This window comes from Ursus arctos, unplaced genomic scaffold (assembly GCF_023065955.2).
Source record: "Ursus arctos isolate Adak ecotype North America unplaced genomic scaffold, UrsArc2.0 scaffold_13, whole genome shotgun sequence".
NCBI lineage: Eukaryota > Metazoa > Chordata > Mammalia > Carnivora > Ursidae > Ursus > Ursus arctos.
The window spans coordinates 6,711,969-6,725,062 of NW_026622797.1; the positions used below are offsets into that span (position 1 = coordinate 6,711,969).

At 41.0% G+C, this 13,094-nt stretch overlaps 1 protein-coding gene across 4 annotated transcripts in view; it reads left to right on the forward strand.

Annotated features, from left to right (window-relative positions):
* PRKN (parkin RBR E3 ubiquitin protein ligase) overlaps positions 1 to 13,094 on the forward strand; it is a 1,246,455-nt gene that overhangs the window by 686,272 nt on the left and 547,089 nt on the right. For all 4 annotated transcript variants that reach the window (XM_026504660.4, XM_057311210.1, XM_057311211.1 and 1 more), the window contains exon 6: positions 9,811 to 9,926. In XM_026504660.4, coding sequence (XP_026360445.3) covers positions 9,811 to 9,926 — 116 coding nt within the window. The remainder of the gene's footprint in view (positions 1 to 9,810; positions 9,927 to 13,094) is intronic.

Sequence of the window (13,094 nt, forward strand, 5' to 3'; positions counted from 1 at the left end):
GTAATCAGTGGTGGGGGATTACAAAAGGAAATGCTCTGTTAACGACAAAATATTATAACATCTTGTTTTATTTGAGGAAAGAAGCTGGAAAGCTTTGCCTAAATAATAAAACTAGCAAATGCTGTGATGCCTTTATGTTCTTTCAAGCTGACACATTATGAGAGCCTATGAAACCTTTAGCTTCTAAAGGAAATAAAGAACAGCCAGAATAATGAATATTGTCTTTTATAGTCTGGTTAGGCTACAAAATTTAAGGAGAAGATATACTCCACTTGTATACTGAGCCGATGATATCACACAAGTAACTACTATTGTGGTTGAAGGGAAGTTGCATTCCCAAACATCGTTGGAATGGTGAAGGAAACGCAAGGAAAGTGAGCAACTACTAGTTAGCAACTACTAGTCGCTCCAATGTGGAGCAACTAACTAGTCAAGTGTGCGTCAGACCTGGAGAAAGAATGTCTGCAATACTACATAAACCGTTAACCACATTCTCCCGAACCAGCCAGGAATTCCTGGGATTAAGTTAGATGTTCTGAAAAGATGTGTCCTCTGGCCATCAGGGGCCTCTCAACTCACTTTCAGGGAGCCCATCCCCTATGGAATAAAAACAACCTGGACAGCTGTCCCGATAATCCAGAAAGGTTGGAGTCAAGGACCTTTAAGGGATGCAAAGAGCAAAATCATTTTGCACAAGCTGAGAAACATTGACAACCATAGTCAAGGCATTTGCTGTCACAATTCTCCAGTGATATCTAGGGCCCAACCCTTGGAGTGAAAGCCTTCTCAAGATAGTAAAGAAGAAAGAAAATCCTTTTTCCAGTCGGAAAGATTATGTGGAAATGTGTCTTGGAAGTTTATATGCGCTGCAAGTCAAACAATCAAAAACCTGTTTTGAAAGGTTGATCTTTCCAAGTTGGTGACAAAAAACTAGTCATAATACATGTTCTTTGTGTCACACCTCAGTCCTTTTTGGTGGGGAGATTGACAAAAAGAGTTGCCTAAGGAGCACATTTCCAGGCTTCAAAGCACCAGCATGAGTATGATGGGCTGGGATCAATGCTTATGTGCATGAAGACTCACAGATTTCCCATTACTGCCCTGTCCAAGCTCTGGGCACTGCAGCGGGTCTGAAGCACAGAACTCCAGCATGAGTTCTTGCTCCCTGTCTTTCCATTCCTGGGCTCACTCCCCTACCTTCTCCACCTGGCAAACTTACCTTGTAAAACCCAGCTCGCATAGCTCTTCAAAAGCAAAACCTTCTCATTCTCCCATAAGCTGGTCATCCTTCTCTCATCCCCATGGCTCAGGCATTTGTAGGCATTTACCACTTGTGTGTGTGTGTGTGTGTGTGTGTGTGTGTGTGTGTGTGTGCAAATGTTTGCTGAAGTGTCTTTATTCTCCAGGCTTACGGATTCTTTTAGGGATTTTGTTTACCTTTGGATCTCCAGACCCTGGTCAAGGCTTGGCCAGGGGAAAATATTGCACTTTTCTTCTCTTCTCTTCTCTTCTCTTCTCTTCTCTTCTCTTCTCTTCTCTTCTCTGTTCTCTTTTCTTCTCTTTTCTTCTCTTTTCTTCTCCTTTCTTCTCTTCTCTTCTCCTCTCCTCTTTCCTTTCCTTTCCTTTCCTTTCCTTTCCTTTCTTTTCTTTTCTCTTCTTTTCTTTTCTTTTTTTAACAAGTAAACATTGGGGGGGGAAAAATCCCTGGAAGCATGGCTGTTACTTATGGAAGGTTCAGTAACTTAAGTAACCAGGAAAACAGGCGTAGCTGGCTCCAGGGAACAAATGCTGTCGCTGGAACTCTGCCTTTCTATTTCTTGTTTCAGTTCTCTTCTGAACACTGGCTTGATTCTCAGACAGGTTCTCTCTCTGTGGTTGCAGTGGGGGAATGTTGTGTTCTGACTGAATTGGCCATCTGTGCACCCCAGAAAGAAAGAAAGCGAGGTACAAAGATCTGAGCACGTCTGAGCAATTACCAGGAGCTGGGAAGGAGGATCATTTTCTGTGGCTTTATTTATAAATGGAAGTTTGTACGATTTGACTGCTTTCACCCGTTCCACTCCCCACCCTCACCCCATCACATCCCTCCCCCACCTCTGGTAACTGCCAGTCTGTTCTCTGAGTTCCATTTTTTGTTGTTCTGTTTTTTTCTTGTCTGAACAAAGCCATCTATATAAACCCATGCATTTCATAAGCATCCACAATGAGTTCAGCTCTTCTGGTTTACTCATCAGGAATCGTTTCAAATGCCTTGTTCAACAGCCCCCACCATTTATTCCTAGAATAATAAATAGCGCATGATGACTGAGCAGGTCAGGCACACGGAAGAACTCCCAATCCAGGCGTGGAAGAGGAGGATAAGCATGGCCATGTCTGTAGCTTTGATCTGGAAGTAGACTTCCTGAAGGCATGTGCCAATAAAGATGTGTAATTGTTTATATCTAGTAGCAAAGGGACATTCACGTGGGTTTATTTAGATACATTATCTGAAGCAGGCTTAAACTGTTCATGTGGACTAAACCCAAACTACCACAGCCGTGATTACTGGAAAGGGTGGCATCCGGTACTTGGCACGATTGTCCCGCAGGATCAGTAAGAATTTAAGACAATTGGTGGTGTACAATCAGTTGCTTATCTACTACCGTGGGGGTCAGAAGTGTTTTAAATTTAGAAACTTTCTGATTTGATTTTAGAAAGATTATACAATTCATACATTTTAACTCTGAAATATCTCCAGGACTGTATACCTATACCTTATCACTAAACAGGCACACACACACACAAACAATGATCTTGCAGCAAAAACTATGAACAGTCACCCTAAGTTGGGCAAATACAGACTAGAAATAATGTCATGCCAGTGCATGTCAGGTTTTGCCGTAAATAAAAGTGAATGGTGTATTTAGAGAAAGCACAAAACTTTGTGTTGTCAGAGCCTTTTGGATTTTAGAATTTCATTTTTATTTGTAGTACTTATTTTACATTGGCCCAGGAAATGGACCCACTTTATACTTTCAACTTTGGTAATAAGAAAAAATTCTAAAATACTTGCAAAATTTAACAATAGCTGTAGTTATATGAAAGTGGAAATACTGTGGACCTGACCAGTGGTGAAATTAGGGAGCCGTGTTCTTGCTGGCTTGACGTCGAAGACTTTCTCTCTGCTGCTTGGAATGGGGTTGTCAAGTTCATGCACAACGGCGGTGCATGTGAGTTTCTGTGCATATAATACATGCATTTGTTATTAACACATGCACGGCCATGGAGGAGGCATACAGCCTTCCTTAAGGCTTTGGCAGTGGCTGCGGTGTGGACAGGCAGCAACTGTCCTCTGCAAAGATCAGACACAGTTTTCCTTTTTATGTGAGTATATTGATTTTCTTTCTCCTGGTAAACTTTGCACATCATCTGGGAGGCTTTGTTAACACCTTATTAAGAGAAAACAAACTTGGGGGTGCCTGGTGGCTCAGTCAGTTAGGCGTCTGCCTTCGGCTCAGGTCATGATACCAGGGTCCGGGGATTGAGCCCTGCTTCGGGCTCTCTGCTCCGTGGAGAGTCTGCTTCTGTCCCTCTGCTCGTGCTCCCTCTCTTCCTCCCTCTCTTTCTCTCTCTCTCCTCTCTCTCTCAAATAAATAAATCTTAAAAGAGAGAGAGAGAGAGAAAGCAAACTTGTTAGTGAACAGGATAACAAACTATCATTAAGTTTTGAGATTATGTTTGTGTAACTCGGTGTGACCTAATGCATTGTTAAATTAGCAAAGTCTACAAGTAGTATATGGTCTAACAAGTTGCATAGTTATTTTGTATCCAAAATAATGTAACTATGGTCTGGATTTATATAACACGAAGTGAAGGTAACACTTCGGCATGAAGGCTAAATGCTATCAGGTCATCAGGGGAACAGTCTTTGGCGTGCTCGGTTACCGACTTTCCTTAGGTACCAGGTGGAGAGTGTGGTGATTATGCTCTGTGTCAGGTTTTAGCTTAGAGAAAATTAAAGCTATAATTTTAACGTGGATAATGAAGTTTCTAAATAGATAATAAGATTTAGAACTATCAATTGTTCCTTACAAAAGAATCTGAATCTAACCAGATGAGGAGCTGTGAGAGCCTATAGTGGGGATATCTGTTTGTCCCTGGCTATTGACAGAAGTTTCATGGCTGTGAGACACCTTTAGATTGAGTCTAAGTGACAGGTTGTCTATCGTAACTTGGTAAGCATGAGGACCTCTTCTCATAAATAGTAACAATGGTCCCTCTTATCTGAAAATTTAATCTTTTAACAGGTCTGAGTTTAAACTCAATACACAAATGTTATAAATATTTGTGTATATTCATTTAATACACTTTACAGAAACATATATGAATGTATCTTTGTTTCTTTTATGGAGGCTGATTAGAATGTGCCACCAATGACAAAGTGAAAATCAAAGTATTTGGACTTGACAGACTGGCTCTGCCTCCTAAAGGTGCACCTGTCGCCTGCTACTTGCTTCCAGAATTCCCTGTCCTGCCCCTCTCCATGTGGTGTATTGGGCTATCGGACTGGCCATGGCCAATGCCAGCTCCCAGATTCCCTCTCCTTGCTTCAGGCTGGCTTTGCCCAGGGGAGGCCTGCTGGGAGCTGGGAGTTCAGAGAGAAAGCAGAAGCCAGGATGTTTTTTGCTTTCTCTTCATGAAGCATTTCTGGGGGAGCCTGGGTAGCTCAGCCAGTCAAGCGTCTGCCTTTGGCTCGGGTCATGATCCCAGGACTGTGGGATCGAGCCCTGCAGGGAGCCTGCTTCACTGTCTCCCTCCACTGCTCCCCTGCTTACACTCTCTCACATGCTCTCTCTCTCTCTCTGTGTCAAATAAATAAATAAAATCATTATTTTTTTTTTTTAAAGGAGCATTTCTGGCAGTGGCTGCCTCTCTTTCCTCCTCCCAGCTTCCAGCAGTTAGCTACCTCCTCCCTCCGTCCTCCCATCCCAGTGATCAGAGCCCCGGGGCTGCCGGTCTGGGGGGGCTTCCTGCCCTGTGCTGCTAGCACCACCATTGTAACTAGATCTCAGTGTTCAGTTCCCGCAGCTGAACTACCGGGCATGGGCCCTGCTTCCCTAACCTGACTCTGACCCATGTAAATGGCCAGTTACTTGTTCAGTACAAACCACAGATTTACTGCAACCTTCTAGTGGAAACTGTGTGATCCTTTCATTTTATCAAGAGAGAGATGTGTTTCCTTTGGGGCATATTAACTAAGAAAGATCTGGAGACTAACTCAAATTTAACCCTTTGCAAAGGCAAACAGTGTTTTATTTGGAAAACATATTATGGTTAAGCAGTATCTATAAACATCATTAACTTTGGGAAGTTCAATGAAAGCTGTTGGAAGGTTCATGAACAAAGAAGAAGGGTCTCATTGCTGTTTTTTCAGGTTTGTAGAAGTAGCTTGTGCTTGGGACATGTAAAGCTTCCCAGATAATAGTTGTCAGCTCTTTCTATAGAAATTTGGAACACATTAATTTGTGTTTGGCGTTGATGAATTAGCTTCCGATCCTATAAGTTTTTATACAACTGGGTTCTTGGTATGAATCTATTTTCAGATTTTGCTGCTTTATTTATTCATTTCCATACTTTCTGTCATTTCCTTCTTTGTGAGAAGCACTGGTAATGAGTCAGGAGTCAGGTCGCAGAGCGGAGTGAAGAGGAGGGTGGCTTCTGAGAATGTCACCAACAGCTGAACTGACAGTTCTTGGGTCTTCCCTTGGTGTATATTTTTGGTTTTTATGGGTCTGATTTGGTTAGAGGGTCAGGCCTCTGTAGTCTGAAATGAAAAACAAGGGACTTATGATAAAATATAACTCAGTGAGAGCAGAAGGAAAGAATCATAGCCTTGTCTACAGAAATGGTAAAAATGTGACTATGTTTCTATGAACTTAAAGAACATAACTCTGCTGGATTGGAAAACACGTATATTTAACATGTTGCAATATAAAGCCAAGCTCATTTTCAAGGTCATATTCTGGGTCCATTTTTTAAATAGTTTATACTATCATTGAAAAAAGAAAACTGGCCAATCACTGTCATACCTTTTAGCTCCATAGCTAATTAATTATGCCTTCCCAGAATTGAGTATATGGATCTAAACGAAATGAGCCCAGCCCATGGGAACTATAGTTCCTGGTTAGGTAGAAGAATATATTTAATTTAACAGGATTTGTTCTTGGTTTGGTTTGTCTGTCTATTTTTGTAGCTGATTTTTCTCAAACTGGCATTTGTAAAAGATGGGGTGGGCCCCTTAGAGAATCTTTCTTTATCTACATTTAAGGGAGTTAAGATTCCCTTCACTAGGATTGACAGATATCCTACCCAAGGTAGAATTTTTTTAAAGGTTCTTCTGTTTTGCTTTGCTTTATTGTTTGTGTATTTTGCATGCAGATTGGAAATATCAAAAGACTACCAACATCTGAGGCCACTGATTGCATAGGACAGGAGATGACCGGGTCATGCTAGTGTTTGGGCAGAAAAGGTGTCACTGCTATAGGGAGACAGTTCTCGAGGGTTCTCTTGCATTTCTGTACATTGTGAGGGAAGCACCTACCACCCTCTTGTTCTGAACAAACTTTTCAAGGAGGTCGTAGAGAGATCTGCTTATTATCCAGTATAGTAAACACAGTATCGCCCTGCAGGACAAAAGGAAGGTTTGCTTGCAGCTCCTTATTAAAGAGCTGGGTTCCCTAAGCTCAGGGTCCTCACATGTAGTTCAGAACCACTCACTGGTATCGCCTAGCTTAGTTCATCCACTTCATCCCATGGTTGTTGGGGAGCAGGGGAACTGACATGGCCATCATGTCTGTACTTCTGCCTGAGCTCCAAGTCACGCAGCCCTTTGTCTCTGACCCAGGAGTCTTGTGTCTTCTGCCAGCAGCCACGAGACTGCGGCATACTAACGTGGGAGCTTGCAAGCAGGGTGAAGTCTTAGATCCTCTCCCGGACTTGCTAATTACTCTAGTACTACAGAAGAACCTCCTTTCATAAAAATTGGTGGAGAAAGTGTTGAAATTCACTGATGTGACATATATATTTAATATAGAGTTGATAATTTGTATTTTCGTTTTATCAGCCCATGTGAGATACTGGAATTTTCCGAATATCTATAACTTTTTATACTATTATCTATAAACATCCATTTCCCCCCAATAAAAAGGATTTTGGCTTTTATCTGGCTGGATTTTATCTGGTGTTAGAACAGTTTGTGATTTGTTAGCCGAGCATCTACCAGTAGTTTTTTGCAAGCTAAGAAAAAATATAAATACTGTCTATTTATCTGTTTATGAAATACCTTCTCAATAGCCCAGCCAACTCAGCTCTTTTGGAGGAATTACTTTGTGTTACGAGTGGAATTTTTTTCATGTCTGCAGAAAGCAGTTGCAGCCAGCTCAGTGTCTTTCACAAGGGTCAGTCCTGTCCTCCATGCTTTTCGCTTTGGCAGTCAGGAATTGCTCTGAATCTTTTTCTTAACATCCTTGAACTGGCCTTTGAAGGATTTGTAAAATTTCATAAGGTTGTGTAAAGAGGGTAGCATTCCCTGGTAAAAAAAAAAAAAAAGAAAAAGAAAAAAAAAAGAAAAGAAAAGAAAAGAAAAGAAAGCTATCAGTTACAATTTCCATGCCACTCAGGGAAAGGCGAGGCTCATAGGCATGGCGCCACGGACACACCTAAACAGTCGTTCATCAGCAGCACTGGCCACCCTATTACAGTGAGACTATTGTCACACCCTTGTCTGTGGGGCTGAGGACCACAAGCAGGACGACTAGTATGCCCCTTGCTCTGGGTAGGATAGGTTCTGGCTAACTAGCAGGTGTACCATCTGGGGTTGGTAGGACACTTGCAAATAAGAACAGCCTGGGCTCCAAACAGCTGTCTTTGGGACACTTCTCTGTACAGTGGCACACTTTAGATGTTTGGGAAGTAACACCTGTTACCTGAGACGTGGCACCATTTTCAGATGCAATAAGTGAGGTCTGTTACAGCTGTCATCTTCAGAGAGAGTAAACAAAGTTTACTCCCTTTACCACTAATGTCAGTATAACTCGATGGTCTTCAAATGTGTGGTTCCCAGAACAATAGTAAAAGCATCACCTGCCAACATGGTAGAAATGCAAATCATGGGCCCTACTTCAGTACTACTGAATTACAGAACTCTGGTGTGGGGTCTAGCAACGTTTACCATAACACTGCCCCCAGCAGGTGATTCTGATTCACACATGTATTTGAGAGCCACAGGTGTTACTCACTGTATCTCAGGTCAGAGGAGAAGGAGGTTAGTTGGGTTATAAGTAGGGAAAGAATAAATGAAGGGTAGTGCTGTCACATGTATAAAGGGATGATGGTAGAATTTGTTGAATAAGCCTACTGATTTTTTCATTGAAGAAAATATATCTAATGCCTGTTCTCTGCGGGGCACTGTTAAGATACAGATATGAATAAGGGATTCCATAATACTTCAGAGTCTATGTCAGGCGTGGACTGTTGGCCTACAGACAAAAATCCCATTTTCCAAATGTTTTTATAAATAAAGTTGTACTAGGACACAGTCATAGGTGTCCACCTGCATATTGTCTGTGGATGCTCTTAGGCTACAGTGCAGATTGAGAAGCTCAACAAGGACCCACGAAGTCCCACCAAGCCAAAAACATTTCATATCTGGAGCTATAATAAAAGGTCAAGTCTAGTGTTTCAAGGGGAACTACTGTCCATATTCCAAGTAGTTGTATTCAAATGGAGTTGAGGAGGAAGTATGGTGTGCAAATGTCCTTCTGTTGTCCGGTGATAAACTTGTATTGGAGTTTTGCTGTAGCAGAGAACGTCACTTCAAGGATGTGGTTATCGTGGAAGGTGTAAAGACTGCCAGACAAGAGGCAAAGCCGAGCACCTTAGTGTAGGAAGGGCAAAGGGGTGGGAACAAATAGAGAAAGAACAAAGGGAAGAAATGAAGAAAAATAAAGAGTTGGGTTGAGAAGGGAGAATATAAGCCATCAAAAGAATGTGACCTACGTGAAAAGCTAAAGTAAAGGCATGTGTGCAGGACAAGGCTGGTGAAGCCAATTAAGGAGACAAGTACAGGTTTCGAACATTCCCAGCTGCTTAGCGTGGGGGGTGGAGTCCAAATCTCCCGGGGAATTCTGGGACCCTGTACAGAGGCAGAAAACGGTGTGGGAAGCGTCTGGGGAGAGTCGCACTCTGCTACTGTGTAAGTCTGCGTGTTCGTACCTGCTTATTTAGAGGAGTGTTCCCTCGATTCCTCACTCTGTATCCCATCCTTGCTGCTAACTGACCCACCATGGAGCAGCGCCGTGGAAAAAGCACTGAGTTCCCCTTAGAAAGTCTGGTTACTTCCTGCTTCACCTCCGATTGTTTGACTTTGGGCAAATCATTTCATGGCTCAGTGTCTCCCTTTCCTCATTTATGAGATACCGTTTCAGGCTTCCTCCTGCATTCACAGTGTGCTGTTCTACTGGACTCACTAATCATGGAAGGGCATCGCTAAACCAGGGTCACGGAGCGTTTCCCCAGCTCCAGGGCTGAAAGAGCAAAGGAAAATGAGCAGAGACACTTGGGCGCTCCTGAAAAGGAGATTGCTGACTAGTTTGGCATGAGGGCATTAGTTTCCCTCCAAAGATTTGATGTGGACTTATTTCTAACTCATACCTACTAATAGATTTCCTCTCTTGCCCGAAGAGATTGTTCACTGTGAAAATGTTTAGAGAGGGGAAAATGGCCAGCTGGGCTCCATGCCTGGGATTTCTCACAGAGTTCTCATTCTTCCAGGAATTTTTCTTTAAATGTGGAGCACATCCGACCTCCGACAAGGAAACGTCAGTAGCTTTGAACCTGATCACAACAAACAGTCGAGACATCACCTGCATAACGTGTACCGACATCAGGTAAGGCTAGGAAACACCGTCCCCCTCCACAAGTCGCTTTTCCGGTGGTGGCCTCTTGTGGGAACATCGTCAGTGGTTTCTCTTTCTTGATGAATGTCTGCTTTGCTTCGATGCCCTTCACGCAATGTGGGTGTGTTTCAGTATGATCAAACCGCTTAAAGAGGCAAATCCTTAGTGTGGTCCATGGTCAGAGCTTCGATGCCTTCACCCAGTGTGCGTATATTTCAATGTAATCAAACTTTTTAAAGTGTCAAATCTGTAATGTGGTCAGTGGTCAAATAGTACTCTAAAGATAGAAGTGAGAAGACTTACGTCTAAGGGTCGTGTAATCTTAATAAACACATGTATTGATATTGGTGAGTTCTAAAATAAGTCTAAACCTGATGTGAGTGTTAGGAATGCCCTAACAATTTATGAGCACCATTTATTCTTGGAGTGTAGGATCCATAACACTTTATTTTAAGCAACCTCTACACCCAGCATGGGGCTCGAGCTCACAACCCCAAGATCGAGAGTCACGTGCTGTACTGATTGAGCCAGCTGGGCGCCCTAAACATTTTATCTTTAAAATGGCTTTTCCACACTTCAGTTCTTCTGCGTAACTTGATACGCCCAAAATAAAAGCCTGTAGCTAGTTTGGGACCTGGATATTTCTAATCTCAGTAGAAGAAAGAAAATGTGGAGATTCCCTGTTAGGAAAACCAGGGATAAGGACTAGATTTGAATTTCAGTTTGGGAGGCAAGGACCACGTAGAAAAACCCAAGCCTATTGTATCTTCAGAGTTGATGGCTGAGAGTAGAACTCCTTACTTTATTCAGATGAACAGAGTAAAAGAAAATAGCTTTATTCCATATTCTCTGAGGTTGACCAGAAGCTCAAATTGCAATAGAGGGAGTCTAGCCCTGATATCAAGAACTTTCAGTGAAATGCCAAAACGAATTAATGAATAAAGTCAAAGAATCCTGCTTGTTCCAGACTTCTAAGCAAAGACTGATAAATACCCTCAGCATTTTGGTCTTGTCTCTCTTTGGTCTTGGGAGTGTGTTAGGTGGCCTTTTAAAGTTACCGTAAGCTCTGTGATTTGGTGGTTACTAGGAATACTCCTAACATAACACTTCTATCCTTTCATAAATTTAAATAAAAATGTTGACTAATAGAAGCCTAAAATCTTAACAGCATCTGTTAGGCAAACTTGTATCCAAGAAGGGATAAAAATGAGACTTTTTTTTGCTGCTGCATTTTTAGTTCCTGCTGTGATAGGGAACACCACAATATTGCCTAAAATGCGGCTTTCCAGCATCCCTCGGTGAGGTGAATGATTGCAAATGGCTAATCTTTTCAACACGAAAGAACAGCTGATTCTTCTGGTATTTCAGGAAAGGAGCTGGGGAGTCTTAAAAAGGAGAGCTCGACTGCTCTGTAAGCGCTAAGAAATTAAAATCACGTCTCAGTGTTTCATAGGAGAAATGAGTTTTTCTCTAAGTCAGAATGCAGCCTGCCAGCCAATATTTAAAAACCCTCCATTAGAGTTGGTAAAGATGGCATTAAAATCTGTAGTATTGATCATACTATCTTACTTGGAGCATTACTCTGCATGCTTCCTGCTGCTAAGCTGTCGCCTTTGTATTAATAACACACAACATCCGTCCAGGGAAACAAGCCGCTTCCCAGATGCACGGGGAGGTCATTGCTAGAAAAATAATATTGTCTGTTGCAATAAAATTTTTCCTGTTTTTATTTTGAGGGGGTTTTATAAATAGAAGCTACTATATTCAATTAGATTTAAGTATGTGTATAGAACCAACCACTTGACTGAATGAGGTCCCTTATATAAAAGAGCAGAGGACTAGCCTGTATGTAAAATAAAGGACGAGACCCTCTCCTCTTCTAGTGAAGGATTCAGGCATAGGGATTTCACAAAAGCCTGAATGAGGACACGCCAATACTTTGTTGTACTTTGCTGATTGTCGTGGCTTCTTTCCCTTTCTTTCTTTCTTTCTTTCTTTCTTTCTTTCTTTCTTTCTTTCTCTGCAAATGCTTTATTTTCTAATATAGAAGTGTTTCACTCACAAAAAAAAAAAAAATTAGAATGTTTTTACCTTCATGGTTAGCAAGATTTGGGTTTAATTCTAGCATCTTGAGTATGCCTAAATATTTGCATGTATGCATGGGGGGGTATGTGTGAAATGTAATCATATGTATATATAGTTTTGTATCTGGCTTTTTCCACTTAGCATTGCATCATGAGACATCTTCCCTGCTATGAAATATCCTATGAAAATAAGTTTTGTTTTGTTTTTAAATAAGTACCTAAGATTTTGTCATTTGGGAATACTCTAATCATTTGCCTATTGCTGATGATTTGCATTATTTCTAATTAAAAATATTAAATTAAGTAACCCTTAAATCTATATCCTTTTCCGAAAATCATCGACTGCTTATTTTGAATCTAAGAATAGTGTCATAGAAATGGTAACAGAAGGTCAGCGTTAATGGACACAGGTTCTTGATGCATATTGCCGAGTTTATTTCCATTTTAGACCATGACTGCCTATCTTGAGAGGGCTCCATGCTGCATCTTTTCCAGTATTATGTTCATAGTTTTAGTTTTTGCCTATTTGCTAATGGATATTAATTTTGTCATTAATATTTTTTAAAATTATTATTGGCAAGTTCAAGCATCTCTCACTTATTTGCTTTTTTTTTTTTTGCTTATTTGCATTTTCTATTGTGAGAGAAAAATGTGAAACTTTCTCTGTATGAAAGCTTTAGGAAGAATCTGGGGGAAAAAAAAAGATTCCCTTTCAATTACTTTCTCATTCACTTATACATAATATCAGTATGTCCATTACTAATATAAGGTTTTCTGCCCTGTGAATTTATGTTTCAATGTATTTCTTTGGTTTGGATTTTGAAATATCACATCTTCCTGGAGATAAATCAAGTTACTTAATTACAGAATTGAAAATAAAAATTGGGGGTATCTATTTATATTTTATGTTTGTTTTATTTATTTTTGTATGTACCCTAATCATACATCATTAGTCAAATTAGGCATCATTAACTACATAATAGATTAAAACCAGAGGATTCATTTCAATTCCACTTGTCGGTCGCTGGCATATGGGAAAATGATTGACTTTTGCATATTGACCTGGTATCCTGCA